Below are 27374 nucleotides of genomic sequence, written 5' to 3'. Positions count from 1 at the left end.
GAATACAACTTTTGTCAAAAATAAGGACCCAGTGTTAATTTGATGTGATATATGATGTCAGTGTTTAATGTGCGCGCTCACACTCAAACACGCAGAAGTGGCAGAGTATTCAGAGCATGTGAAAAGGAGAGCACACTTGTTGCTAAGCAACCCCAGCCTCCTTGCTCACTGGCTCACTTTAGGCTTAGACACACACACACACACACACACACACACACACACACACACACACACACACACAAACACAGGAATAAACGGTGGCAGCTCACTTTGCCCATTGTGTGCTTCTTGTAGGCCTCAGCACATTATTTTTAAAATCCCCTCTCTCACCCAGCAAAGTTTTTCCACTCAAAGAGAGGTGTTTCAGACAACAGTCTTTGAAATATATTGTCTTTACATTATTTGCAATTTACACTGACACTGGATGACAAGGTGGCCTATTCGTTTAGCTTGGTTATCTTGTCAGCCATACAAGTTGCTTTGACCTTCCTGTGGATGAAGGATAGTGGAAAAAGAGCATCCATATGTGGAAAAATACAATATCACATTACCATATCACACAAAGCAAATCGTCTTTCATATCTTGTCACATGTGGTATTCAAAAAGAGAAACTACAGCTCGTTATTAATCCTTTCTTTAGGCCATCTTTTTCTCCCATTCCCCTGCCACATCCTCCTGTTCTCTTAATCAAAACCAATGTGTTTTTCTTTCCTCTCTCTCCCACACACTTTGTGGGTCCGCAGGCGGAGAACCTGTTGCTTGATGCCGATATGAACATCAAGATCGCAGACTTTGGCTTCAGTAATGAGTTCACTCTGGGGAACAAGCTGGACACGTTCTGTGGCTCCCCGCCCTACGCCGCCCCGGAGCTCTTCCAGGGCAAGAAGTACGACGGGCCTGAGGTGGACGTCTGGAGCCTGGGGGTCATCCTCTACACACTGGTCAGCGGCTCACTGCCCTTCGATGGACAGAACCTCAAGGTCAGCAAGAGGACAGACTGTGTGTGTGTGTGTGTGTGTGTGTGTGTGTGTGTGTGTGTGTGTGTGTGTGTGTGTGTGTGTGTGTGTGTGTGTGTGTGTGTGTGTGTGTGTGTGTGTGTGTGTGTGTGTGTGTGTGTGTGTGTGTGTGACCTCAGCGGTGGAGGTCTGTATTATGCGTGTGGTTGTAGTATTTGTCATACTGGTTTCTGTTCCTTCTGCCCTGATTCAGGAACTAGGCTGAAGAGAGCTAATGTTTAAAAAAAATGCCAAACCAATTGTGTTCAAATGTGGTTTGGTGGTATAATTCACCAAACAGGTACCGATACCTGCCACTTTTTCAAGATTCAATGCTTTCTTCAAACTATAGTTATTCATAATTAGTCAAAGCCTGTATCACACTGCATTCAGTCAGTACCCACATGACTCACTCTGGAAGTGCAGACACATTTTGGGTGGGCGATATGACATTGAATGTAAGTATTCTTATTATATGTACTTCCTTTCACTACCTCATGCTGTCTAAAGTTTTTTTTGACACCTACATTATCGGCCGTACGATTTATTTAACAGGTAGGAGCTGGCTGTAATAAAATGTATTTTTTTATGAAGTGTCAAACTGATGCACTGGCAAAAAGGGTGCACAATATACAGCTAGGATTATTCTAAGTGAAATTTTCAGCTCTTGAAATGGTAATTTTATAATGGCCATGTTATAAGACTCAACACTAAGTTTTGCAGTTTGATAGATTTTGATGCAAATTCTATGAGTCACGCTTTAAGCTCCTTCAAAGCTTCTTACATGCATCACAGCAGTGTTTCAACCTGTCACTCCCCTTAGTGTGTCAATAAAGGGTCATTATTAAGCCCCCTATACACTATACAAAAAAGTACTGTCGATAAAGGACACTAAAGTGGAATACAAATGCTTCTGTTAACAATTGCAGCATCTTGAATTTATCACACATTGCAAAGATTTTAACACAGTTGAAGAAAGTCTATTATCAACTGTATCAAAATAAGAATAGTACTATCAAAAATATATTTTGGTATTATCACTTGCATACTGTACGCCCTCAAACTAGGCAAAGTTGGCCCGTACTGTGCCCGAAATTTCCGAGGATTTGTTCCGTGTACGAGTACAGAACGCAGCACTCACATTGGTCGGACGAACTAGACTTTAGAGAGCAAACGTACTTGGGCACGATACAGATGGCCTAGTGTGAGTGCGCCCAGAAATGCTAAACAGTGTGTGAATGCGTGACTTGATTACCAAAACTATTAATCATTTGGGGGTGTAACCGCAGCAACTCTTGCTGCCTGGCTAATTTAAGCCACATCAGTATAAACAATATATACTGTTTAGCATAGGCTGTGTCATTGGAAACATTTGGATAGGCTTGATTGGTGTGAGACAAAACAATTGTGTGTGTGTGTGTGTCCATATATGAAGGTGTATTTTTAGAGTCAGCCGTTGACTTTGTATGACCTTGTCCATCTGCAGGAACTCAGAGAGCGCGTGCTGCGTGGTAAATACAGGATTCCTTTCTACATGTCCACGGACTGTGAGAACCTGCTCAAGAAGTTCCTCATCCTCAACCCCTCTAAACGAGGCAGCCTCGAGGTACACTCACACATTGACACATACATGACACACACAAACAAATGTCATTTTCCAACTTAAACGGAGTCGGATAAACTTGTAGGCTGAAAACGTTTATAACAACAGTGCTTGTTTGTGTCCCAATCTAATGGTGGCACAAGCAGTACTATACTGTACTGCTGGACTTGCTTTACCGGCTATATGTGAATTTGTTGCTGGCGTGTTAAGTGCTTTTTAAAGTCATAGTAGATGCTTGTTAGCTTGGATTCATGAGTGACTTAATTAACTTACACAATATGTAAATGGGCGGTTACTAGCTTTAAATGGATGTTTTTACTCAGAAGGATAGCAAAATACAGGCAAAGTAGATTACCATGACTCTGACTAACAGGTGTCACTTGCCATTTGAGGTGACCAGATTCCCACTTACATTTTGGATTTAAAAGCTACTCTCTTTCGGCGTTAGCTTGTCTGGCTGACCTGCTAAATGTCATGACCCTCTAAAGCTACAGAACGTTGACTCAAGCTTTACTGTTAGAATCAAGTCCTGTGACTGTTTCATCTGCAGGCAGCCAACAGATTGATACTGGTCATTCATATGCATATTGAAAATGAAAAACACCTGGCTATCTATGCCTATTATAATAATCAAATAAATATCAATATGAGTTCATTTTAAAACGAAGAATGAATGAATTGTGTCTAGCTGATTTGTCTTCATCTCCTCTCTAACTCCTTAACCTTTTCTCCCTCGTCTTGCTTGTTGACCCTGTATTGTCTCTGACATCTCATGTCTAACTGTATTTGCCTGTGTGGCTTGCTCCCAGCAGCAGATAATGAGGGACCGGTGGATGAATGTGGGCTATGAGGAGGAAGAACTCAAACCCTATATCGAACCCATGCCAGATTATAAGGACCCTAGAAGGACAGGTGGGCACAAGAAGAATGGTAAATGTATTCTGTGTTATTGAGACACATGCAGACACACACACACACTTCTTCAGTGCAGATGTCATTTTTCCTCCATTCACACGCAAGGATAATTTATCCCAAGGAGCACCATGGGACCACAGGAAGCTCACCATTCTAAGTATGCACTTCTTTTGTGTGTGTAGACATCATGCTGCAAATGGGATTCTCTGCGGAGGAGATCCAAGACTCGCTGGTGAACCAGAAGTATAACGATGTAATGGCTGCATATCTGCTACTGGACTATAGGAACTCCGAGGTACACTATTTCTTTCTCACGCCTACACGCCTCCATTGAACACGCTGCAATTGGCCACAGTTACACTTATATTATGCAGTGAATCCTCAAACTAACCAGCTGTTGTGAGATCATCTGTATCTAATAGAAAATGTAGGGCTTCATTGTTATTTCGCAATCAAGCAAAACATTCAATCTGCTGTCATATCTGAGTTTGATTGCATTATTATTGCAGTATTCTCGTAAAAGTACCTCGTAAAATAATGCTCTGTTATTGATTCTTGTGTACAAACACCACCGTCTCTCTGTATCTCCTCCTGATGCACGCCTGTTGAGGTCTGTTTTGTTTTTTGTTGTGTGTTCTTTTTCCTCAGCTGGATGAAAGTGGCATCAAGCCCCGGCCAGGAAGTGATGTAAGCAACATAAAAGCCCCCTCCCCGCCTCACAAGGTACAACGAGAACACATAATGTCTTCTGCTTACACATAATGAGGTCTCCCAACTCCAGCCAGTGACACAAGTACACTGCCCTGACCCTGGTAACACTCTGGAAATCTACTTTATGTATGTCGGATAGTAGACCTTCAGCAACAAATGCCTTCCCAGGGGGGCTTGCAACTTGGCAGCGTTGCAGGTTCCATGTGTGAATGGCTCTAAAGTTAAACAACAGCTGTACATGCAGCTTTCTCTGCTGGCATACTAACATCCCAAAGTGTGTAAACACTGTGACATAAAGAATACCTACTGACCTGTCGTCCCTCTTGTCTCTTTAAGGTAACGCGCAGCGTGTCGTCCAACCAGAAGCCTCAAAACCGCAGAGCCACCGACCAGGGTGAGATTGGAGTGTGTGTGTGTGTCGGAGGAGAGGAGGGGTTAGGGCAGGGGGGCCAATGAGCCGGTTTAAGAGAGGGAGATGGAGATTGGATTGAAATAGTCATTTTTCAGGAGCTAAGGGATGGAAACACAGTGTCAGTGGCAATCATGATTTAATGGTTGAGTCAGCGATTTTGGAGAAAGCTTGTTGTCAAATTACTTTTTGTCAAAATCAGTGAATATCTCCTTACGATCTGCTATCTGTCCGCAAAAAAAATCCAGTGTTAATACACAGCCTAGGCTCTGTAAATGGAGATGTTCCTAGCTAGGTGGGCCCCCTTTGTTTACATAGCAGTTTACAGAGCCCTTTTCAGGTACATAGTACACTACCTACTATGTACCTGAAAAGGGCTCTGTAAACTGGTCATGAGGAGATATTCATTGATTTTGACAACAAACATTCTCCAGAATGGCTGACTCCACCTTTAAGTCTATGTTCATACGGTGATGTTGTCCGGTCCTGTCACACTGAAGCAGGTGTAGAAAATAATTGAATACAAGATTTAAGGCCTTTAAAGGCTGTGAATAGGGCAAAGGGATGAAGCAGGGCTGGGTGATGTTGAAGAGAGAAAGGGTGAAGTATTGGGAGGACAAGATCGATTCAATTCTGGAGGTGAATGAAAGAAAGGCACAAAAGAAGTTGAGACATTCATGTAAGAAGTAGTGGGGACACGACACAGGTTAGAGCACAGCAGGTGATGGCTTTTCTGATGCGCTGCCTCTTTCTTTCTCTAGGCTCCTCCTACTCTAAGAGGGGGGGCCAAGCAGACAACCGCACTGCAGCAGAGGATTCTGGGAGGAAAGGTTCATCAACCAGCTCCACTAACAAGGTGCCGGCCAGTCCCCTGGTCTCCTCAGACCGCAAGAAGAGCGCCACGCCCTCCACCGTGAGACCACACACACACACACACACACACACACTGCTTATATGACATTCAAATGGTCCCAAAACACTTTTAAATCTACACATTAACTTATTATTATTCAGACCCTCAAAGACAAACAATATACACCCTGCATTTTGAGTGAATAAACAGCTTTCCTGAATGTCAGTTGATAGGTAAACATCTGAAAAGTGTTTGGAAAATTCAAATCGTTGTTCTTTAGTGCAGCTAGCGTCAGCCATATTTTATCATATTCTATGGTCCAAAGATCAAAGCAAATGCTGATTACTAATCAAACAAATGAGAATGAAGCGCTTAACAACTTCGCTGGTCTTTTATGGTGAAGGAAAATGGAATGCAATCATCATGCTGGGTGATTTTTGATCACATTTGAACGGCATAATAGACCTACTGTTTGGGGTTTCTGCTCATTGAAAGTGATGCCAATTCCATGTCCCTACACTGTGGTTTTCAGTTTCAGATTTGTGGCATCCCGTTAGGATGGGACGATATAGACTTATCATTTTTATTAGTGTGTGAACTATAGTCATATTGTTTAATTCCCAGTAAAGCTCCGCCCAACCTTAACCTGGGCAGTTAGCTAATGTGTCAAGCATAGTAGAAAATGCCTTTGTGGGAGTGCAGGGCCTTTTTAAATTACTTTTCAAGTTCTCCTGCAAATACAAATGAAATGGTTTTGTAATTGTATTTGACAAGCTGCTGAGAAATTAATTTGTTACAGAACGTACTCTTTAAGTGAAGATTTTATTAACTTAAGGAAATGATATTCACTTGTGTGTGCTGCTCGGGAAGCTCTCTAAAGCATGTTCCAGTAATAATTGATCACATGTAATGTAACGTATTCCTCCTCTACCACTGCACTGCTCTCTCACTCCATTTTGACTAAGATTCTTCTTATTTTCTTCCTCCCTTCAGAATAGCATCCTCTCCACCGGGACTGGTCGCAGTCGGAACTCTCCTCTGACTGAGAGAGCCACGCTCGGCCAGGGCATCCAGAACGGCAAGGACAGGTACATAGTGAACATTACTATACACTCAAAGTGGACAGGAAAAATAGATATTTAAAAAAAAAAACAGGTCAAGAACAGTCACATACAATCGTTCTGGCGCACATTCTTTTACTCTAGCAGTTCCTGAGAAGCAGCACAGCTTCCTCACTAACACACACACACACACACACACACATACACATACAAACACACTTACCATGGTTTGTGAATGAAGCAGTTCCACAGCTGTCTTGGTGACTGAATCCCCAGACCTTGGCTGGTACTCTCCAGAGCTCTGCCAGCTGGCTCCGGGAGGCCCTTTCCCTCAGGGTGGGGTGAGCCCTCCTGGACAAGGAAATCAGGCTGCCATGGGAATTTAGGCCAAACCTCCAGTAGATTACAGATTACCCGTGATGGTCCCATGGAGGACTGCCAGTCAGAGCAGAGGCAGGATCCGATGAACACGCACACACACAATGTAGTCTGACACATGATATAAACTTTTATCCTTCTTTCGGTTCTTTTCCTTCAATAAAATGCTCCTTTTCAATCAATTTTGACATCCCCAAACTTGGAGCTGAATCAACTGGTGGAGGTGTTTAGCAGGTATATACTCATGTTCTATTTGTACATGTAATTATCTTACATTCATAAAAAGGAATATAATGATCAAATCAACACAAACTCTAAAGCCAGTGGTAGACACACAGTCTGCCATTGGGTTTAGCCATAAGTCAAGCCCCCCTTTGTCACCATTCTTTCATTGGATATTGCTGAGTGTGATATTCCCTCCCTTTCTCATTTCATCTTTCCTAAACGTAATTGTTCCTTCCAGCTCCCCTTTCTTCCTCAACCACTTAAAACAATTCCAATATGGACACAAGCAGTTTCTGTCTATATGGGAGTTGCTTGATATTGGATTATTTGCCCCGGACTGCAAGCCTCTGGTGCTGAAGACACCTCGTACGCGTCCACACACACACAACTACGCGCACATAACTCATGCTTAACCAGCCATGTGCTTTGTGTGCTTGCTCATAAGCATTAAACATTAAGCCAAACCATAATCCCTTCTATGATGCACTGTTCATTGTCATTACTGCTTTATTACTTATTGTATCCGTCTCAAATGGCCCCCTCGTTCCTAGCATTGTGCCATACTTACAACAAAATCAAAATGATTGAATTAGAATCCGTGCTGTAAATTCTGATGAGTTTTGAGTCATACTTCAGGCTAAGCACCACATGGTGACGATGTGGCCATTTGAGACAGCATTGTTTTTTAGCACTGTGGGTCTATTAGCAATGGTAGGCTCTGCTAACTTAGCGGTTGTCATCGGCTTTGATTTTTTTTAAAGTACTTTTTTTTTTAATCATCATTAATGCTTTGAAGTTTGGGCATTTATATTTGGTACACCCCTCCCCTTCCCCAATTCTCTTTTTTCCCCTTTTCTGTCCTTCTAATTCACTTCGTTTGGTGTTCTTTTATCTGCGTCGGAGCTCCTCCTCTGGATCTGAAGTCACTCACATTTTCATGGCTCCTCCTTTCTTTTCGTTTCTTTTTCTTTTCCTCCAGCTTCCTTCTCTTACCTGATTGTCTTCATATTAATCTTTCTTCTCTCTCCCTTTCCTCCCCTCTCTCTCTAAGGAGATTAGGAAGACTTGTGATGGAATATTAACTCTTAGCGGCACTATATGGTCTCTGTACTTGCCTGCTAATAGGCTTACACAAAAACATCTACGCACTCTTGAGGCTGAACACATACAAACCCATTGACACACACACACACACACACAAGCACAAGCTTATACATACATGCACATGCTCAAACTCTTGCCACACACTGGGTTCTCCAATGAAAGCAGTTATTTTTTCCATCACTAGCCGAACTAATCCCCGTCAGAGAGAGTGTGTGTTTCTCTGGGCTATGTGTTTGTTTTCTATGTAATTAACAGCTGTTTGGTTGACCTCTATAAATCTCTTTCTCTCTCTCGCTCTCTCTCTCTCTCTCTCTCTCTCTCTCTCATTGCTCTGTCTTCCTCTATGCTGGTACCACTCTGCCCTGTCTCTCACTGTGTTTGTTTCTGTGGATAAAGTCAAGTTAGCGCGCTCAGTAATGTGCAGAGCTTTGTAGCCCGTAGCAACATCACTGATTAAGAGCGGCTTCAGGAAGTAGCCACTGTTGTTTTGCTTCAGTAATTCAGTCACATATTCTGTGTTAAAGATACTGCTCAGACATTGAAAACACTGACTCAGCACCTTTTGGGTCCATTGTGACCTGACACACAGCACAAGCTAGTTGGGTTTAAGATACATGTAACTTGCCTTGACTTGTTGTTATTTTTTCCTGATCCTTCTGCCGATGAATTGATTGATCATTTAACCTATACAATGTCAGATTTGACAGCATCAAGTTGCCTATTTAGTCAGACCACAAGCAAACAATTTACTATCATAAAACCCTCCGAAAACAAGCATTTGCCTTGCGCATTTCGGTAATATTGATAACCTGACTTTATCCACATCATTTCTCTTGAGTGTGACCTGTTTGATCTGAAGTGTGTGTTAAAGTTGGTCTTTTGTGCTGTGGTAGATTTTACACAACAAAACAACACTGCCAGCCTTTGATTGTGGTTTGTGATTGCTTTTTTTTGTGAAACCACCATGAAGCAATGTTTGCAAAACACCAACTCTTCTGTCTTTGTTTCAAGTCCTTGTTGCTCTGCATGTTCTGTCTCTTTTTGTCTCTACAGTAGTTCCTCTGTTCTTCCACGTGTGTCTCTGTTCTCTCTGCTCTTCTCTCTCTCCCTCCCTCCCTCCTTCCTCCCCCTCCCTCCCCCTTTACTGTGTTGGATAAGTGCTGCTTCTAACCATGCCCCACCTCACCTCCCCGTCCATCCACCCACACACCAAACCCCGCCCAATGTGTGTATGTATGTATGTATGTATGTATGTGTGTGTGAATGTGTATGTGTCATGCCCGTGGTGTGTGTGTGTTTGATTGTCTGACCTTGTGTCCTGTGTCGTCATGTCTGTGTATGTGTGTGTGTGTTTGATTGTGTGACTTTGTGTCCTGTGTCGTCATGTTTGTGTGTATGTATGTATGTGTGTGTGTGTGTGTGTGTTTGATTGTGTGACTTTGTGTCCTGTGTCTTCATGTTTGTGTGTATGTGTGTGTGTGTGACTGGGCGGGGCTCCACTCCTCCTGTTCCCTCCCCCCTCCCCCCCCAGCCTAAACACTCCGGGCTCCCGCGCCTCCACTGCCTCGGCCGCTGCCGTCCTCTCCTCCTCATCCTCGCGTCCCCGCCACAACAAGTCCCTGTCCTCCTCCAATCATCCATGCCCCTCTGACCTGCACGCACCACGGCCCAGGCAAGTCTCTCACTCATTCACTCCTACACACACTACACACACACACACACACACACATACTGTACGCACACACACACACACAGCCAGAGACATGCTCACAGCCCCTTTCAGCACGTACCACTTAACTCAGCACAGATCATCGTCTTTCCCGCATGAACTCGCTGGACAAAAAGGAAAGAAGGAAGAAAAGGAAAGATGAGGATAAAGGGATTGGTTGGCTCTGAAACCTTCCACCGCTGCTTAGATTAACGGGACAGCACCGCCTTTAAAGGTGGAGTCAGCAATTCTGGAGAACGCTTGTTGTCAAAATAACTTAGTCATAATTAACATCAGATTTCTTTTCAGCGCATACACAGTACTGACAGGTGGCTGATTGTGAGGAGATATTCACAGATTTTGACATGAAGTTATTTTGACAACAAGCGTTCTCCAGAATTGCTGACTCCACCTTTTTAAATTAAATTTAAAAAAAAACAGCTCTTTGATCACCTTTTATTCCCCCAGTGACAAATCCTAGCAATCGGCTTTGTACTGGTTGCTCATTTTTCTCCCAAAATAAATTATGAAATTGATCAAAGAGGTGGATTTTACTTCCCATTGAGTGGCTGTTTTTTTAAAAACAAACTTCTGTGCTTGCCACCTGCCGGATCACACACTGCCCTTACTTTATTACATTGGCCAAAACATTCAAGAGTTAAAAAGGTTTTCAAAAGTGGAACACTGTTAACCTGTGAAAATAATACACTTCCTTAATTGATTTAAATATGGGTGGCATTTATATTTAAGGAAATACTGTGCAGTTTAAATCTACTGCAACACTAAACAATAAGAAATGCCTTCACTTGATAAGATTTTTTTCCCCTCATGGAAAGCCAGAACCAGGAAGTTAGCCTTACTTTAGCCACAATGAGACGCTAATTTATCTCGAGGACAGAAATGGTTTGAGTTACTGCTGTGGTATCAATTTCACGAACAAAGAAGTTTGTGTTTGTGAAAACCTGCAGACATTTATCACGATTACATCACCATAGTGAGAGGTCCAACCTTTTACCGAGACCAGCTATCATAGACTCACCAGTTACTTAGCAACAGCCAGGAAGTAGATTGTGCGAGCTCTTAAAGCTGTGGAAGCCAAACTGCTTGTGGAGACATCGACATGTGTTGTCTTTGGTCAAACCTCACATTACACTGTGGACCGTAACTGAACGGTTGGGGCTTGAGAACAAGACGAGCAGGTTTCTCCCTGTATAGTTCTTCTGTACGTGTCACATCGTAGATTCTTTCTTTCTCTCTCTTTCTCTCTCTTTCTCTCTCTCTCTCTCTCTCTCTCTCTCTCTCTCTCGCTCTCTCGCTCTCTCTCTCTCTCTCTCTCTCTCTCTCGCTTTCTCTCTCGCGCTCTCTCTCTCTCTCTCTTTCTCTCTCTCTCTCTCTCTCTCTCTCTCTCTCTCGCTCTCTTCTCTCTCTCTCTCTCTCTCTCTCTCTCTCTCTCTCTCTCTCTCTCTCTCTCTCGTTTTGTTTCCTGGCAGAAAACAAATTCAGAGAAGAGACGTTTATGGACCAGCAGGTATTTGGTTTCCACACGCACAGGTCTCAATAGGGAATAAATTGTGTGCAGGCCAGCCCTTTATATAAGCTCAGTTTTTGGCTGGCTCGATAATGATGTGTACACACACGAGGTCTGGGTCAACGGATGGCATTTCCTAGAAACCTTCTGTTGACTTGACAGGATAAAGACCTCACCAAAGGGGTAATCAAAAAGTAAGATGTATAAGTGTCTTTAAGATATATATTCAGAAATTCCCCTTTAGCTTCTAAGCCACTTTATTTTAATGATTTTTATTTTATTTTTATTTGGGCACATACATTTCCACCGTTTATTGTAAATATCTGATAAATACAGTTTTTATGAAGCGGCTCAATACGTGACAACTGCAGCTCTCATCACCAGATTGTCACAGTGAAACGTCCCTTTTATTATTTACTGATGCATAAACTCCCTCCCCTGGAAAGTCCTTATGTTCGGCTCACTGTGCTCTTGGGAGAACCAGACAAGATGCAATAATGAATAGTTGTGTTGGTGCATGTTTCTGTGATCACTCGAATCTGTTGCACTGATAGATATTTTAATATCGGCCCCCCCCCTTGGTTCTCTGACCTTTTGTGTTTTTGGACAAAAGGGTTTCCCCTTGCTTGTATAATGGAAGTGAATGTCAGTCCCTGTGTAAAGAAGCCTGTGTTTTGTGTTCCATAGGATTGTTAATGGCTCTCTCGTACAGTCAATGAGCTGTGTAAACCCGGCTCAGTTATAAAGTTGCCTGGGAAAACCCAGCCTTTATCTATTGAGCGTTAACTGAATGAAATGGAGTAATGACCTGGCTGTGTCTTGTTGTTGGTCATCTGTGTGTGTGTGTGTGTGTGTGTGTGTGTGTGTGTGTGTGTGTGTGTGTGTGTGTGTGTGTGTGTGTGTGTGTGTGTGTGTGTGTGTGTGTGTGTGTGTGTGTGTGTGTGTGTGTGTGTGTGTGTGTGTGTGTGTGTGTGTGTGTGTGTGTGTGTGTGTGTGTGTGTGTGTGCCTCTGTTGTCAAGCTGGTCTGCTTGACACTTGTCTGTTTCAAAGGCTGCTTTGATGTTTTGAATTTTAGTCTCCTTGTTTTCCACCCTCGACCCGCCATGTGTCACAAAGTAGGGCGGAAGGTCTTTCGAATATGTTCCTTAGCAACCTTAAAAACTGCCCAAGGCTTAACTGATATGCCATTTGCACAGCGACCCCCCCCACCCCCCACCCTTTTGGTGACAGTTGTCTTAGTGAAAAGAAAGCCCTCCTCCCCCCTACAAATGTCAAACTAAAATTCCAGCAGAGCAAATGTCAATGTGGCCCTCTTGCTGGCCCGTGGGTTTTGTCTTCTCCTATTGGTGACGTCTTGTTCTGTTGCATGCCTCGTTCAGCAGTGAGCTTGGGCCGTTCAGAGCCTGGTTGGGAACGCTGGAGAGAAGGTACCGCTCCAGCACATAGACTATACCCGGAATGAGGAATAGGCTCCTCATTCTCAGAACATAGTCTGTGTCCCCAAGTCCCACCCACTCCTGATGTATCCTGCTAGCCCCAGTTACCCTTCTGACAAACTTTTCAAATCCAAAACTGACTAATTTTTAACATACAAATATGAGTATCCTGTTTAACTGCATGTTTATTCATGTACTCTTCCCATAGATTGTATATAAGAGTGTACCAATAAGGACAGGCAGCTTGGAAAATTATAAAGGCTCTTTCCTCTTAGCAATATGTGGTCCTTACCAGTCAACGGTCATCTTTCATAACTATGATATGTCACTGGTCCCAATAATCTGCCTGATGAAGCCTTTCCTTCCTCGCCTCTGTATCCATAGAACAGCTGTTTGTTTGTGTTTGGATAGATTTGTTCCTCCGTGAACAACTTGATCACATCAATGTTAAATTAAAGATGTGTTTAAGCTCTTCATTACATGGCTGTAAAGATTGACTGAAGAGCCTGTCTTTATAGATTGTATCAGAGGTCTGCAAGGGACTGTTGTTTCAATCCCTCCCTCGGATGAATTTGGAGTGTCAGTTCCTTTTCCAGCAGATACACCATTCAACTCACGCCCACTCTCGGGAAAGCGGTGCCGTCAATTCTGCACGCAACACAGAATGGTGCATGCAGAAATATGTTTTTTTTTTTTTTGTTGATGAAGATGTCGACTATGCACATTATAGTTACCATGTCTGCTGTACCAGTCCCATTGCAGCCCTCTACAGTTGATTGCCCATGTTTTATTAATCTTTCTTTGTTATACTTTCTGTCATATCCGTTTGTTGTGTTAGCAGTCTGCTGCAGGTGTGCTAGTGACACACAGTGGAATGGAAGATGCACGTAGACCTGCCGTGTGTGTGTGTGTGTGTGTGTGTGTGTGTGTGTGTGTGTGTGTGTGTGTGTGTGTGTGTGTGTGTGTGTGTGTGTGTGTGTGTGTGTGTGTGTGTGTGTGTGTGTGTGTGTGTGTGTGTGTGTGTGTGTGTGTGTGTGTGTGTGTGTGTGTGTGTGTGTGTGTGCGCGTGCGCCTGTGTGTGAGAGATGGTTTGTGTTGTTTTGCCCTTCAGCCAGGGCGAAGAGGAATAACTGTGTCTGTCATTGACCTGGCGCAGCCTCAAATATTGACTTGGCTGACTTTAAGGATTATGTGAAACATCAGGGCGAGCACACGTTGGTCAGACATTGATACTTGTAAGATGTTTGACTGAGGTAAGTAGCACATCAGAAGGATGTGGTGTTCCTCTACAAGTGTTTGTCTAACTGTACGTTCCTCTCCCACACCCCTCCTCTCCACTCCCTCTTTTTCTTAACTTTCTTCTTCCTTTGTCTACTCCTCACTTTGTTCATCCACCTCTTGTCTCCATTCTCATGTCATCCCTTCCTCCCTTCCTCTTTGGTTCTCTCTTTATTTCCTACTTTCTCTTTTCTTGTCTAATCTGTCACCCTGAAATCTTTCTCATTCGCACCTCCTCACCTCTGGCTCTCTTCTCCTCTCATCACCCCTTCCTACCTATTATCCCCCTCTCCAATCTCTCTTCTTCCCACCTCTCCACTTGTCCTCCACTTGTGTTACCTTCTCTATCCCTCCTTCCACTTCCTCTCTCACTTTATCTCCTCCATAGCGCCCCAGCACAGCGGCCGCCCGGTGCCTCCCCATCTGCCCACAACATCAGCAGCAGCGCCGGCTCGACGGACCGCGCCAACTTCTCCAGAGGGGTGGGCATCCGCAGCACATTCCACGCAGGCCAGCAGCGGGGCGCCCGGGACCAGCAGGGCTCGGCCTACCCCGGAGGACCCGCCTCCCCGTCGCTGTCGCACGGCAACAGCCAGGCCCGCAGGACACACGGGGCCACGGGCATCTTCAGCAAGTTCACATCCAAGTTCGTACGCAGGTGAGTGGCAGAACAGAGAGGCGGGTGCATGGGGGAGAAAAAAAAGTTAGGATTGAACTCTGTGGTTGAGGTCAAAGAGAAGAGGAAGCAGCAAGACGGACAGGAGAGGAAAACTGTGTAGCTAAGTGCAATGCAGTCGTGGTAGCAGCTGCTCTACTTATTATCCAGATACGTCCCAGCACAAGTACAGTTTAAAGCTTTTTCTGAGTATTGAGGTTTGAGTTCTTTTTTTTTTTTTTTTTACAATTTATATAAAAAAATAACCAAAGGTTTGAGCTCTTTAACAGAAAACTAGTAGTAGTCATTTCATGTGCTCTCTCTCTTCCTCTCTCAGGAACGACATACTGTACGTCCATGTCATCACTGTCTTTTTCCTTCGAGTTTTTATTTAAAAGGGCTGGTCTGGTCTCGTCCCTATCACTAAACTTGTGCTGATCTGTAACTCTTGCTCAGAGTAGAAAGGGAGAGGAAGGGAACAGCTGGGTCTTCTCTATAATTTTGTTTGGAGCAGTGGTGACTGAGGAGTAATTTTGGTTTTGGTTTCACGTCTGGCCCAGTTTTCATCCCAGTGCTCTGGTGCAGGTCGCAGCACTAAGAGCTGCTCTCGTGGGTACCTGCCTGCTTGTAATGAAAGCTAAATGTGTATTCTTTATTTTTTCTCTCTTTTTGATTTTCCCTGGAAGTTGAGTCCCTTTGATCCCAACTGTGTAAATACAGTGAGGTGAAGACAGTAAACTGCGGTTAGGAAAGTGGAAGGAAAAGCACGCTGGATATAGTATTTACCAACCCCTTTGATTGTGCAGTGTCTTGTGACAACTCGGTTGATATTTCTACCTGCTGATTTTGGCTTTTGAAAAAATAAATACTGGCTCTACTTTTAATAGACATTGTGCCAGAACTATTATTAATTACACAATAAGGTTTACAGTTATGTATTTTAAAATGAGTGACAGATTATTAATTATAGGTGAAAATGTTATGGAATCAGGGTTTGAATGGTTAATAAAGGCTTATCTTCTATATTTTCATTTCACTAAAACAGAATGTGTTACAGATAGACCAGTTATTGGCAGATTCACACTGAGATAAAATGATCAGTTTAGATGTAGTTCATTTCTAAAGACAGAAATGGTCAATGGGTGTATGAAGGGCATCTTAGGAGCGGTACAAATGCTCAGTTGCATATCATTATCAAAGGCCACCGTCAGAATGGAAGATATGGAGGAGAGGAAGTGACAGGAAGAGAGGGTTTAAAGGGGACACACACAGTGAAAAAGGAAGGTCCAAGTGAGCACTGACAAACCAACCCTGGAGGTTCGTTACTAATACAAGCCTTGAAATGCATGTGTGAGGGAAGGAGCAAGAACAAGGGACTTTTGTATTTTGTTTGCTTATAAACAGAAATGGAGATTTATGTGTGTGTGTGTGTGTGTGTGTGTGTGTGTGTGTGTGTGTGTGTGTGTGTGTGTGTGTGTGTGTGTGTGTGTGTGTGTGTGTGTGGGGCGGAGGTACAGGCACAGCAACTCTCTAGGACTCCCACTCAGAGATAACTGTAGCTCCGTGGCGACAGTATCCATGGTTACACCGGAGATATCACTTTTCCTCAACTATAAATACCGCTAGTGGGGACACCTTGACACACATGCACACACACACACAGACACACAACTTGGCATGCTGGTAGGAAGTAGAGGTGGTGGAGACAGAGAGATTGTATTGCATTTGTACAGTTTGACCAACCAAACACACACACACTGAAGCTGAGTGTTTTATTAATATATCATATAATCCTACCACTGCACTTTCCTGCTCTTAAGTAATGTTTCTCCGTCCTTCAAACATGTGTGTGTGTGTGTGTGTGTCATTATAAGTGTTATAAGTTTCTCAATGTGTGTTCAAGATTAAGTTGTTGCTTAACTTGTGCTTTTCTCATTTGAAATGTGTCTCTGCTTGTGTGTCTGTTTATTCCATTTTTCTTAATCAGGTTTAAACTTTTCAACTCACAAACACTTCTTTTCAGGATCACCCAGGACCGCTGTGTGTGTGCGGAGGAGCGCTTCATTTCATGTTGGGTGGGGAGGGGTGGAGTCTTAACTGTGTACAATCAGGGACTCTTAATGACATTTTCCCATTGAGCTCATTAAATTCCCATGGGGGTGTTCTGGTGTGCATTTAATTATGTCTGTTCACACATCCACACCAATGATTCCCAACACTGAAACACTTTACAGTTTGAAAGTGGACGGCAGTAACGCCAATCTTTTCTTTTTGTCGTTTTTTTTTTTTTGTTTATTAAATGTTGGTTGCTGCTTCAGTTCCAAATTGAGCCTGGTTCATGTTGCTTTTGAAGTTTGCCATTCAAGACGGGGAAAGCTTGTCTTTTACAGGAAAGACCTCAAATCTATACGTTTTTATACATACGTTTGTTTCTCTTTCTTTCTTTATCCCTCTTTTTGTTTTTGTAGAAATCTCTCGTTCAGGTTTCCGAGAAGGTAGGCAACATCCCCAACGTTAAATATAACCCCTTGATATATATATATATACGTATATTCTCTCCTTCATATATATTTTCCATATATATAAATATTTCCTGCCCTTTTTTGGTGTTTCGTGCAGCTTTTTGTTGAACTCTTCCTTTTTTGCCTTGAGCCTCATCTTTTCTCCCGCTTTATTTTTCCTGTGGTTGGCCCCTTATTTTGAGCCTTCTGGTTTTGATTGCCGTGTTGATGCCCACTTTTATTTATATGTATTCATATTTTTGATTTCTTACTAACTCCCCCCTCACCCAGCCACCCCCGCTCACTTAACCCACTCACTCCATCATCACACGGCACAATAACACGCTCACCCTCTCACCACTGCGTCCCTCCATTGTCCCTCCCACTCTTCCCCCTGTTTTTCCCATGTATACCTCAGGTACAGTGTGTGTGAGCTGGTGTCCCCCCTGTAGCGTCTCAGAAGCAATAGATCAAACTACTCTCTACGTAACCTTAACCCATTCGTAGTGGTAGCTTCAGGTGCAGGCTAACGTTGTCCTTTGTTTTGAGCTTAATGAAAACTCCACCTCTCCAAGTCTATGAAACTGGTGAGGTAATGATATAAAGTGTCGTTCAATGGACACGCCCACACAAAATTCCTCATTTCCCTAAGAATGTGAGATAGAATAGATGATTTTTGTTTTTTTAAGTAGTTTTCATTTAAGTCTTGCTTTGTCACTTAGTCCGGAATTGTTAATGCTAATGTCGCTAACCATTATCGATGCTAACGCCATCTACCCCTTAAACCATCATCCCATCTCACCCCTCTGCTTTCATTGGTTTAGTCACTAGAATCTAATGTTCACCAGCCATAGAGAAAAGAGTTGTGATTTTAGTTTTATGGTGCAAGTTTCTGAAGGCCCCCCTGTGGGTGTGTTTTGTGATGCTAGGTCCCTTAATGTTAGTTGGTAGTTGTGGATTGAGGTAGAGAGAGAGGGGAGGACCTGGGAGGGACGAGGCTGCAGTCTTTCTCAGGCTCTGCACTCTTTTTCTGGAGGCTGCACTCCTTTCTGTGTTTTCACTCTGGTGCTGGCTCTCTAACAGCAGCAGCAACAGATATGGATGGCTTTGACCTACCCTGGCTGGAAAAGACCCTTTTATGCTGTGAAAACACACACACACACACACACACACACACACACACACACACACACACACACAACACACTCCATGCACATATACCTATATTTGCGTACACACAACATTTACATAACCACACATTTTCTCCGTGCTCATGTAAATATTAGCACTATATGCAGATTCGAACAAATTTTACATTTAAATGTCTAGGACACACATTTGACCATCACATCTCACACACACACACCCACACCCACACACTTTTAAGTGTGTTGGCTGCTTTTTACCAGCAGGTTTAGCAATTTTCCTTCAATCTGGTCCATTGCTCCACCTGGTGGCTAGAAGTTGCAACACCACTTTATGATAATACTGATTTCTACAAGAAGCAATGCCTTTGGGCTGTTGAAGCATTATCATAAATCCTTCATTTTGAAAGATGAGTGAAACAAATCTTGTATTCTATCCATTTATAAACATTGGGCAATTTTGTGTTATTTGTAGCAACCATGTATTCAGAGCGCACTGTGTGGTGGACAGTGGAAGTGCGATATGTTTGAATTTGAGTAATCATTTTATCAGTTTTTGTTTTCCTGTGGTGTCACATTGGCCCCTGGGAGTCATTTTGCATCCCTTCATATTTAGTTCAATCATACAAGCATGCCAAGTGATAAAACCAAACTGATTTTACATTGTCCACCAGTTTACCTTTTTAAAATGTAAAATACAAATTTCCCGTAATTACCCATGTGCAATATACTTTTAACCATGTTTCTGTTGCAGGAGATATTCACATGATATTTTTTTTTCTTTTTTTTTTTTTTTTCTTTTTTTTAATGGGGCAGGGAATGTTTCCTTTTCCTAAACCACAATGAATTCAAAACCATAAACTGTTGAATCTGTCATGTGTGTCACTTTCCTTCCATTGTCTGCATGTGTTTTTTGTCTTTGTGTTTCTCTGTTGTCAGCTTTTCTCCACTGAGTTTGTCTTGTGTGTTCTCTGTGTTGTCCGCTGGTATGAGAGAGAGAGATAGAGTGTGTGTGTGTTTGTTTGTTACAAACATGTTATATAGGCTGAAGTTACATTGTTTTTTTTTGTCAGACAGTGTGTGTATGTGTAAGAGCCTGTGTGTAGGTCCAATGTTACTAATACAGGTTTAAAAGCAGTGCTGGGATCCTGAATTCTTCTAACCTACTTTAGCCGCACGACTCGCCCTCACCATGCCAACCATTCTGTTCCAAACCGTGCTGTCCTGGTCCAAATCCTTTCATTTCACCTTTTTGTTCCTAACGTTCCGTTTATCTGGACTCCAAACTCAGCCATTCTACTCTGTTCCAACTTGTTGAAAATACTTTAATCTGGATTTTTACATTTACCATGATATTTTGGCACAAATCCTTTTTCACCCAAACATTGTTTTATTTGGACCAGCTCCCAATCAGTTCCATGTCTGTTCAGGCCATTCTGTTCCATTCATCACCTTTCTCTGAAACCATTGTCGCCTTTTCTACTTTTTACACTTAGCAAAGTTACAACATAAATGTAGCTTTATGAATTTGTTTGTGTATTTATCAACACGTTATTGCTTGGAGCCATTCCTTACATTTTAGTACAAAGTAGTCAATCAGAAAACTAGTTGAAACTACAGTATAAATTACTGAGAATGTTGAAAATACTTGACACATAAACTTAGCGGTGGATTAATGGACAAAGCTCAATTATTTTCTTCACTCATCCGCTCACCCACATTGGAACACTTGCATCTCCTGTGTGAGGAGCTGTGACAGATGTCTTTCACAGACTGGAAATGTGTGTCATTTGGGACAGGCGCTCGATATGGTTGGATTGGAACATTGAGGCAGGCATGGCGAGCAGCGTGTCTGTGTACAAGCCGGCTGATTTTTTATATTAATCTGTTTTAAGTCCAATTGTTGCCCTTTAGCCCTCAAAAAGACTAAACTTGTGTTGATTTTTCTCGAGGAGTCCGTATGAGGGAGAGGGTCGGGATGAGGGCAGCAGGTGAGATACAGAAACAGCCCCGATAAAACTGAAATCCCCCCGCAGAACTCTTCCCAAACCGCCTGCCAAATCAGTAGACTGGAGCCAATCACTAGATGACCTCTGAGCTTGTTGTGAATGGCTGGGAGAGGGGGGTGGGGAGCGGGCCGAGCTGGGATGTAATTGGTTGGTGGTGGTGGTGGTAACGGCTTAACCAATCGGGGGAGAGATTAGCAGCGAATGGTGGCATCCCAGAGAGTGAGAATGCTGGAGGTTGACCTGCATGGTGGGTTGTGTGTGTGTTGGGGAAACCCAGAATCAAAAGTACCCAAATGTGTGTTTGTGTGCCAGCACAGTTGAACAATCCCACGGATATATAAAAATCCACACACGATAGTAACCTGAGAGATGTGCGCACACAAACTCACACAGGGGTACTTAAAAGAAAATTTGCTTTTTGTCTTCATTCATTGCCACAACCCTCATCCTCTCCCTCTCAACCATTTCTCCTTTCTCCTTCCCTCTTTTTTTTATTTTCAATAATTCTCTCAATTCTCACACTTTTTCTTCTTTCCCTCTCTCTGCTTCTCTCTCTCTGTCTCTCCTGCTGCTGCATCCTCCCATCCCTCACCCAGGTCAATGCTGAGCAGCACAGTGGACAAGTCTGAGAAGACGTCTGGCGGCGTTCTCTCCTCCTCTTCCAACAATGACGAGAACAACTCCTCACCAGGATCTGGTAACACTGGTATGTTGGCTTTTATTACTCTCCACCTTCAGTTACAACAATTGGTCTAAATTTGTCCCCCTCAAAAAAATATGAAAGACAACTCCATTCTGCCAGAAAAAAGAGGTACAAATATCATTTTAGGCGCTTGAAACATTTATGTATGCTTTTTACCTTTAGCCATAGTGCACCATACCATCTTAACCTTGATGGCCTCACAACAAGGTCTCCTATTCTCTAATAGTTTTCTTGATTGGATGTACTGTACATGATTCCTACAAAATAAATTAAAAAGATATCCCAATACACACATAATATTTTTAAAATGTACAGAAGGTTTGAACAATACAAGAGAATAATTACTTGAAAGCAATACAGAATGTCTTAGAGCCAGTATTATATGCAGTATTATATCCCATTATATTTGTGTCACTGGGCACCTGAATGTTGTCTTTTCCTCCTGAAATGAAGTGTTTGACACTAAAAGATTTTGGGGGACAACCACCACACCCACTTAATGTGTTCCGTCCCTATGTTGAAATGAAACCTACGCCCCTGTGTCTGTCATCATAGGTTCTAAGATACTTTTTCCAGACCTGGAAATGGTTTGGAATTATCTGATTGTTTTGAAAACGTTTTGAATTTACACTCATTTTCACTAGTGTTTAAGGTTGTTTGTAAAATTTCCAAAACATGTCTTAACGTAATGCAAAATAGTTCCTTGAGTCACTTGTTTAAGGTCTCGCTTCTTACTTATCCACAAGAACGCCTCGGAGGTGTGTGTTTAATAATGTTTGGCTTTTAAATGACAAATATAATAATACATAACACGTGTCAAGAAAAACACAGTAAGAGTTTCATTAATGAACCGTATGATTGTGAAACGGGCCTTTTGGAAAACGTGTTTGTAAGAATGTGTGGGAGCCATGGTCATCTCGCTCTCTCTCCCTCCGTCCAGGTGGCACGGGCACGCCTCCGGCCATCGGCGGCCTGCAGAAGGAGTCAGCCAAGCCGCGCTCGCTGCGCTTCACCTGGTCCATGAAGACCACATCGTCCATGGAGCCGGCCGAGATGATGCGCGAGATCCGCAAGGTGCTGGACTCCAACAGCTGCGAGTACGAGCTGCGTGAGCGCTACATGCTGCTGTGTGTGTCGGGGAACCCGGCGCGCGACGACTTCGTCCAGTGGGAGATGGAGGTGTGCAAGCTGCCAAGGCTCTCCCTCAACGGCGTGCGCTTCAAGAGGATCTCTGGCACGTCCATCGCCTTCAAGAACATTGCCTCAAAGATCGCCAACGAGCTCAAACTGTGAGCCAGCAGAGGAGACGAGATGAGAGGGGTGGAGGGGTTTGGGGGGGTTAGCCAGGATGAAGATGATGCTGTAAGTGGAGGGCAGGAGGTAAGCTAAAGGGTGGGGATCACTTTAAAAAAAATAACCCGATTGTTATGTGGACTAAAGGTCTGAAGTAGGGCTATCGCTTCTGAGACTAGAAAAAAAGAGTCTCTTTTCTAGCAGTTCTGTTCCCTTAAGTTCCCGAGGCCTCTGCCATTAGAAAAAAAACTCTTGAGTGGATTTCCTCTGAGTTGTGAAGTACTTATAGACCGAGGTCTTCTCTCTCTTCCCTTGCTGGGTTTATTTTCTCACGTTCTACTTAGACGTTCCACTCTTCTGCATGTCCGATCTGCTCTGTTTTATTTTTAGAAGTCACACTTTGATCACTTTGACCACTCCTGTCACTACTTCCTGCTATTTATTCAGTTTTTTTCTTGCACGGTTCTGCTGCCCGGCCTTTTAGGGTTAAGGGGAGGGGGAAGGAGGGGGAACCAGCTAAAGATGGAGGACAGAGATAGTCGGAGGAATTGCTGAAAGAAAAAGAAGAAAAAAAAAAGATTCTACTTTCTCTCTGATTCTCTTAACACATGGTGGTGAGTGGCAGGAAGATGGGAAAGCCTTATTCTGCTGGAAAACTCTTCAGGGTTTTGATTTGGATTTGTTCTGATTCTCCTCCAAAGCTGAATGGACTCCGGTTGAGCCAGGACTTTGGCTGCACACACACACACACACTCAAACTAACACACACACCCTTACAGATGGTCTTTGGATGGACTAACTTTGCTGTTGTTGGTTGAAGGACCCCTCCTCCCGCCACACAAAAATGAACGTTTCAAATATCCACCTGACCCATCCTTCCACCTCCTCCCCTCACACACACACACACACACTTTACCACCCTCCCCCTCTGGTTTCAAATGGACTCGGCACAAACACATCCATCTCTTTCACATCTTCACTCCCTCTTTTTCCTCTTTTTTTCTTTCTTTCTGTCACTCTTATCAAGTCCGAGGAGGCCAGTCGGACTTGGTGCCATCGTCGATAGTTCGGGCTTCGACCAGGCTTCAAGTCCCTACTCATTTTGTTTATTCATTTTTAGTTTCTTCTTCTTTTATGGCTTTTAAAAAAGAGTTGTGCACTGGAAAAGAGGGGCATCCGGGGAAAACTGGGGAGGGAAAGGACAGTTTGTGGACGGGGTCTGTCGATGGATTTTATGTTGCCTTTCTTTATAGATTTAAATTTGGGGTTTGTTTTTGTTGCATACGTCAGCACATAAATGCATAAATGATTTATTTGTACTTTTTTTTTTGTTATTGTTGATGTTGGTATCGTTTCGGTTGGCATCACGCCTTCAATATTCAGAATGTCAACCCTGAACCGATGCATTTCTTATCCCCCGCTACCCCCCCTCTCTGCTACAAGTGTTTCTAAAGAGCAAACACACAAAAACGGTGTCTTTGGAGTATGTATCAAACTGTGTGTGTGTGTGAGTGTATTATAAAATATCACTGGGGAAAAAAAGAAAAAAAAAGAGAGAGAATGAGAAGAAGGCAGATGAACGAATGTTGAATAATTTTTTTCTTCTGCTTTTGATTTCATAATATATTTTTGTTTCGTAGAAAGATGTGGGTGAGAAGGGTCACGTCGGATCATATCATTGCTGCCTTTTCAGCGTAGTGCACCTTTAACACACGCACACACACTCGTAGTGTTACGGATTGAACACACAACCCCCACCACGACCCCACAGTGCAGACAGGAGTATTTGATGTATTGAATGATGTTGATGGGCGGTGGTGGCGACTGCTGCGCGTTCATCTGTGGCCATATTTTTTGTCTGTTTTAACGTCTGTTTATTTTCGATTTAGTTTATTTTGAAGGCCTTTTCGGTCCACAATGGCTTGAAGCAGAGAGAGAAAGCAGCAAAGACTTCTTCGTCAACACACGTTCACGCTGAAAGCCACAAAACCCAGAAGAAGCCTTTTCCTGTCTTGCGTTGATGCTCCAGTTTGTCGAAGCATAAAAACACACGGGGGTCAGAGAAAGGGGGCCATGGGGAAGACGCGGGGAGTCAGCTGGTTGTACCTAACTTAACACTTTTCTTTCTTTATCACAATGACACACTGTCGTTTTACTATTTCTTTCAGTTTTTAATACGTCAGATTTTTTCTTTTTTTCTTTGAAAGTTGATCATTGTTTTAAGGTGCTGGGTATTGGATTCTAATTATTATTCTGGCTGTTGCTGTTATATTATCTCTTTCAGGGTTGATTTTATTTTACATTATTTCGTTTTACATTGCTGTAATTTACATTGATTTTAAATGTGTTTTGAGCAAACTGTAACTGTAGTGGTGGGTTTGGGGTTGGGAGGTGTGATCAACTCCTGAAAAGTGTATTATTTGTCTGTTTTTTTTTGTGCAAAGACAAAATGATGAAAAATTACAATGATAGTAATAAAAACAATGATATAATGAGTCTGCCTGTGAAATCCATTATGTGTGAAGTAAGTTCAATAACCTTTGGCTCTTTCATGAAGCTCTCAGCAGCCTGTCCTAAATGGAGCTTTTCCCCGGGCTTTAGATATCATTAAATGGCACTTTTAATTTGACTAAAAGCCTTTTATTGAAATGTGGAATTTCTGCTCAACAATTTTTTTTTCTTGATAGGTAATGAGTTTTAAGTAGATGTACTTTATTTGTATAACTCTCTCATAGTTTGTCCACCAGAGAGCACCAACTAGTATAGTGTTCTGCTCACATCATGACAAGAAGTCTTAAAAGGAAAATAAATCATTTCAAGGGATCTTTATGAAAATGTGGGTAGGTGATGAGATGTAAGTTCCCTATCCGATTGAGATGTTTTTTGAGTGAAATAATTCAAAGCTAATCTTTGTACAAGTTAAACTTTGCAGTCATGTCATGTCTGTCCACAGTGCTTTCCATTTTTCTTAGGGCTGTTGACAGGCTTCTTCTGATGGACTCCCTGTTGTACAGGTAAAGCCCGACCAGGAGCTCCTGACCCCAGCCCTGCTCAGGAATGTGGGAGCTGCAGGTGGCCACACCTGTTTGGAGTCAACAGATGGTGTTTTGATAAGGTTTGGCAGTTGGGAACAGATGATTCGTACAGGACTCTCACAAATACACACTTGTAGGTTTATGTAAGGTTAACATTGCACACCCAACATTATGTATGTGTGGATGAACTGCTTTAAAATTCAAGACGAATACTGAATGATTTGGTCATTTATTCTATAAAAAAACAAAACATTTCTCAAACACAAACAGTTCAGTTTCCACAATGTAAACTTCTCACATACAGTACACACAAGCCATTTTTGGAGAAAGGACCAAATGTAAGCAATTGTCCGATTGAAAGTCAAAATTCAAGCCACCTTAAAGCCAAACGTAGTGATGGGTTGCTTTGATTCCTGCTCAGTGCCGTGTTGTAACCAAAAGCCTCTGCTAACTAAAGCAGGTGAAGTGAGACTATTAGAGAAGCACTGAACAAGGCTTAAAGAAAAAGTTTATACAGGACGTGTGATCCCAGATCTGCTTGAAAAAGGCAGTGAGACACTTACAACTAGACTATGAAGAGAGGAAGCAACCACAGCAGAAAATCATCCAGTCATTGCATTTGTTCACATGGTGGCCTGCCATCAACACAAGCTATAGGAACATTTAAAAGGCAGAAACCTGCACTGTGGCAGGACTGAGAAGCAAGATGCAACATGTTTGAGAGCTCATTGGCTGAATTAATCCTTTCAGTTGCCCTTTGACCTCAAGAGGTAATGGCAAACCTACAAACATCTCATTTGATACATCCGAATGACAAAAGTACAAAAAACAACCCATCATTTTACAGGGGGTAATGTGCAGGACTATTTCTTGGCTGGTCAGCATTAACTACAGGAAGTTAGTGGTCCCGCACAAGAAATAGTCCGGCAAAAAACACTGGAATGGTTTTACACGTTTTTGTACGGATAAAACACTTATAGTCAGCTTTAGAGGTGTTCACTGTCAAAAAAAAAGTCTGGTTCCCCCTCCAGTTATGCTAGCTAGCTTAGCATTTACCATACAGAAATGAAAGTGGAACACATCTCCTCGTTTGACTCGGCAAGAAAGCAAATACATTATATCCCAAAATGCAGACCCATTTCTTTAAGAGCTTTTGTTTTATTACATGTCCTCTTGTAGGAAGCCAGCCACTAGCCATGTTTAAAGTCCAAACAAACTTTCCTCTGAAGCTCAACAGCTTGCTGGAGACGTGGGGATTCTGTGGGACACTGAGCTTTAAAGCAAGAACAGACTTTGGCAGAACATTTCAGTTTTCAGTGTCTGTAGGAGGTCGGAAAGGGGTGGACAGTTCCCCTTCACTCTGTAAACCTGGTTTAAAGAACAGTCCTCGACACATGTCTTACACACAGAGGCTAACGTTGCATTGGTAGCAAGTAACGGCCATAAAGCAGTGAAAGATCCAGATGACAAACGTCGTCTTCTTGTGATGTGAGGCAAAGTCCAGTCCTGTGTTTGAAGGCTCTTTTTTTCCTAAGTGCTCAGTCAATAATCATCATAATAATAAAGTAGGAACTATCTAAACTACTTACAATAACTGCCTACCCTAGGGCTCACTTTAAAGGTCTAGTCAAAAACATAGGAAAACATCACTCCAGTTAATACTAGTCATACATGGCTATGAGAGAAGAGCCTCTGGCTCTTCGTTTCTCAATTTTTTTGCACCAACATTAAAAGCCATGAGGATAAACAGCTTCCATTACAGAGCCTGCTTTTCTTAGCTCAAGTACCTTTTTGCTCCTCTGTGAGGGTCCGGGTTCAAGGCACAGC

General features: G+C 42.8%; 1 protein-coding gene across 9 annotated transcripts in view; it reads left to right on the top strand.

Annotated features, from left to right (window-relative positions):
- mark2b (MAP/microtubule affinity-regulating kinase 2b) overlaps positions 1-24875 on the top strand; it is a 56353-nt gene extending 31478 nt beyond the window's left edge. The window contains exons 8-21 of one of the 9 annotated variants that reach the window (XM_080052246.1): positions 745-981; positions 2483-2602; positions 3412-3511; positions 3697-3809; positions 4163-4201; positions 4562-4619; positions 5396-5547; positions 6481-6575; positions 9787-9927; positions 14595-14864; positions 17330-17356; positions 20460-20498; positions 21113-21222; positions 22160-24875. In XM_080052246.1, the coding sequence (XP_079908372.1) occupies positions 745-981; positions 2483-2602; positions 3412-3511; positions 3697-3809; positions 4163-4201; positions 4562-4619; positions 5396-5547; positions 6481-6575; positions 9787-9927; positions 14595-14864; positions 17330-17356; positions 20460-20498; positions 21113-21222; positions 22160-22512 (1854 nt within the window). In that variant the 3' untranslated portion in view covers positions 22513-24875. Of the gene's footprint in view, positions 1-744; positions 982-2482; positions 2603-3411; positions 3530-3696; positions 3810-4162; positions 4238-4561; positions 4620-5395; positions 5548-6480; positions 6576-9786; positions 9928-14594; positions 14865-17329; positions 17357-20459; positions 20499-21112; positions 21223-22159 lie in introns of all 9 variants that reach the window. The other 8 variants (XM_080052244.1, XM_080052242.1, XM_080052241.1 and 5 more) reach the window with 8 other exon arrangements.
- The last annotated feature ends 2499 nt before the right edge of the window (positions 24876-27374 follow it).

Source organism: Ammodytes marinus, assembly GCF_949987685.1.
Source record: "Ammodytes marinus genome assembly, chromosome: 23".
NCBI classification, from domain to species: Eukaryota; Metazoa; Chordata; class Actinopteri; order Uranoscopiformes; family Ammodytidae; genus Ammodytes; species Ammodytes marinus.
Note: the sequence above shows the minus strand (reverse complement) of the source record. Positions and strands in the feature narration are given on the sequence as shown.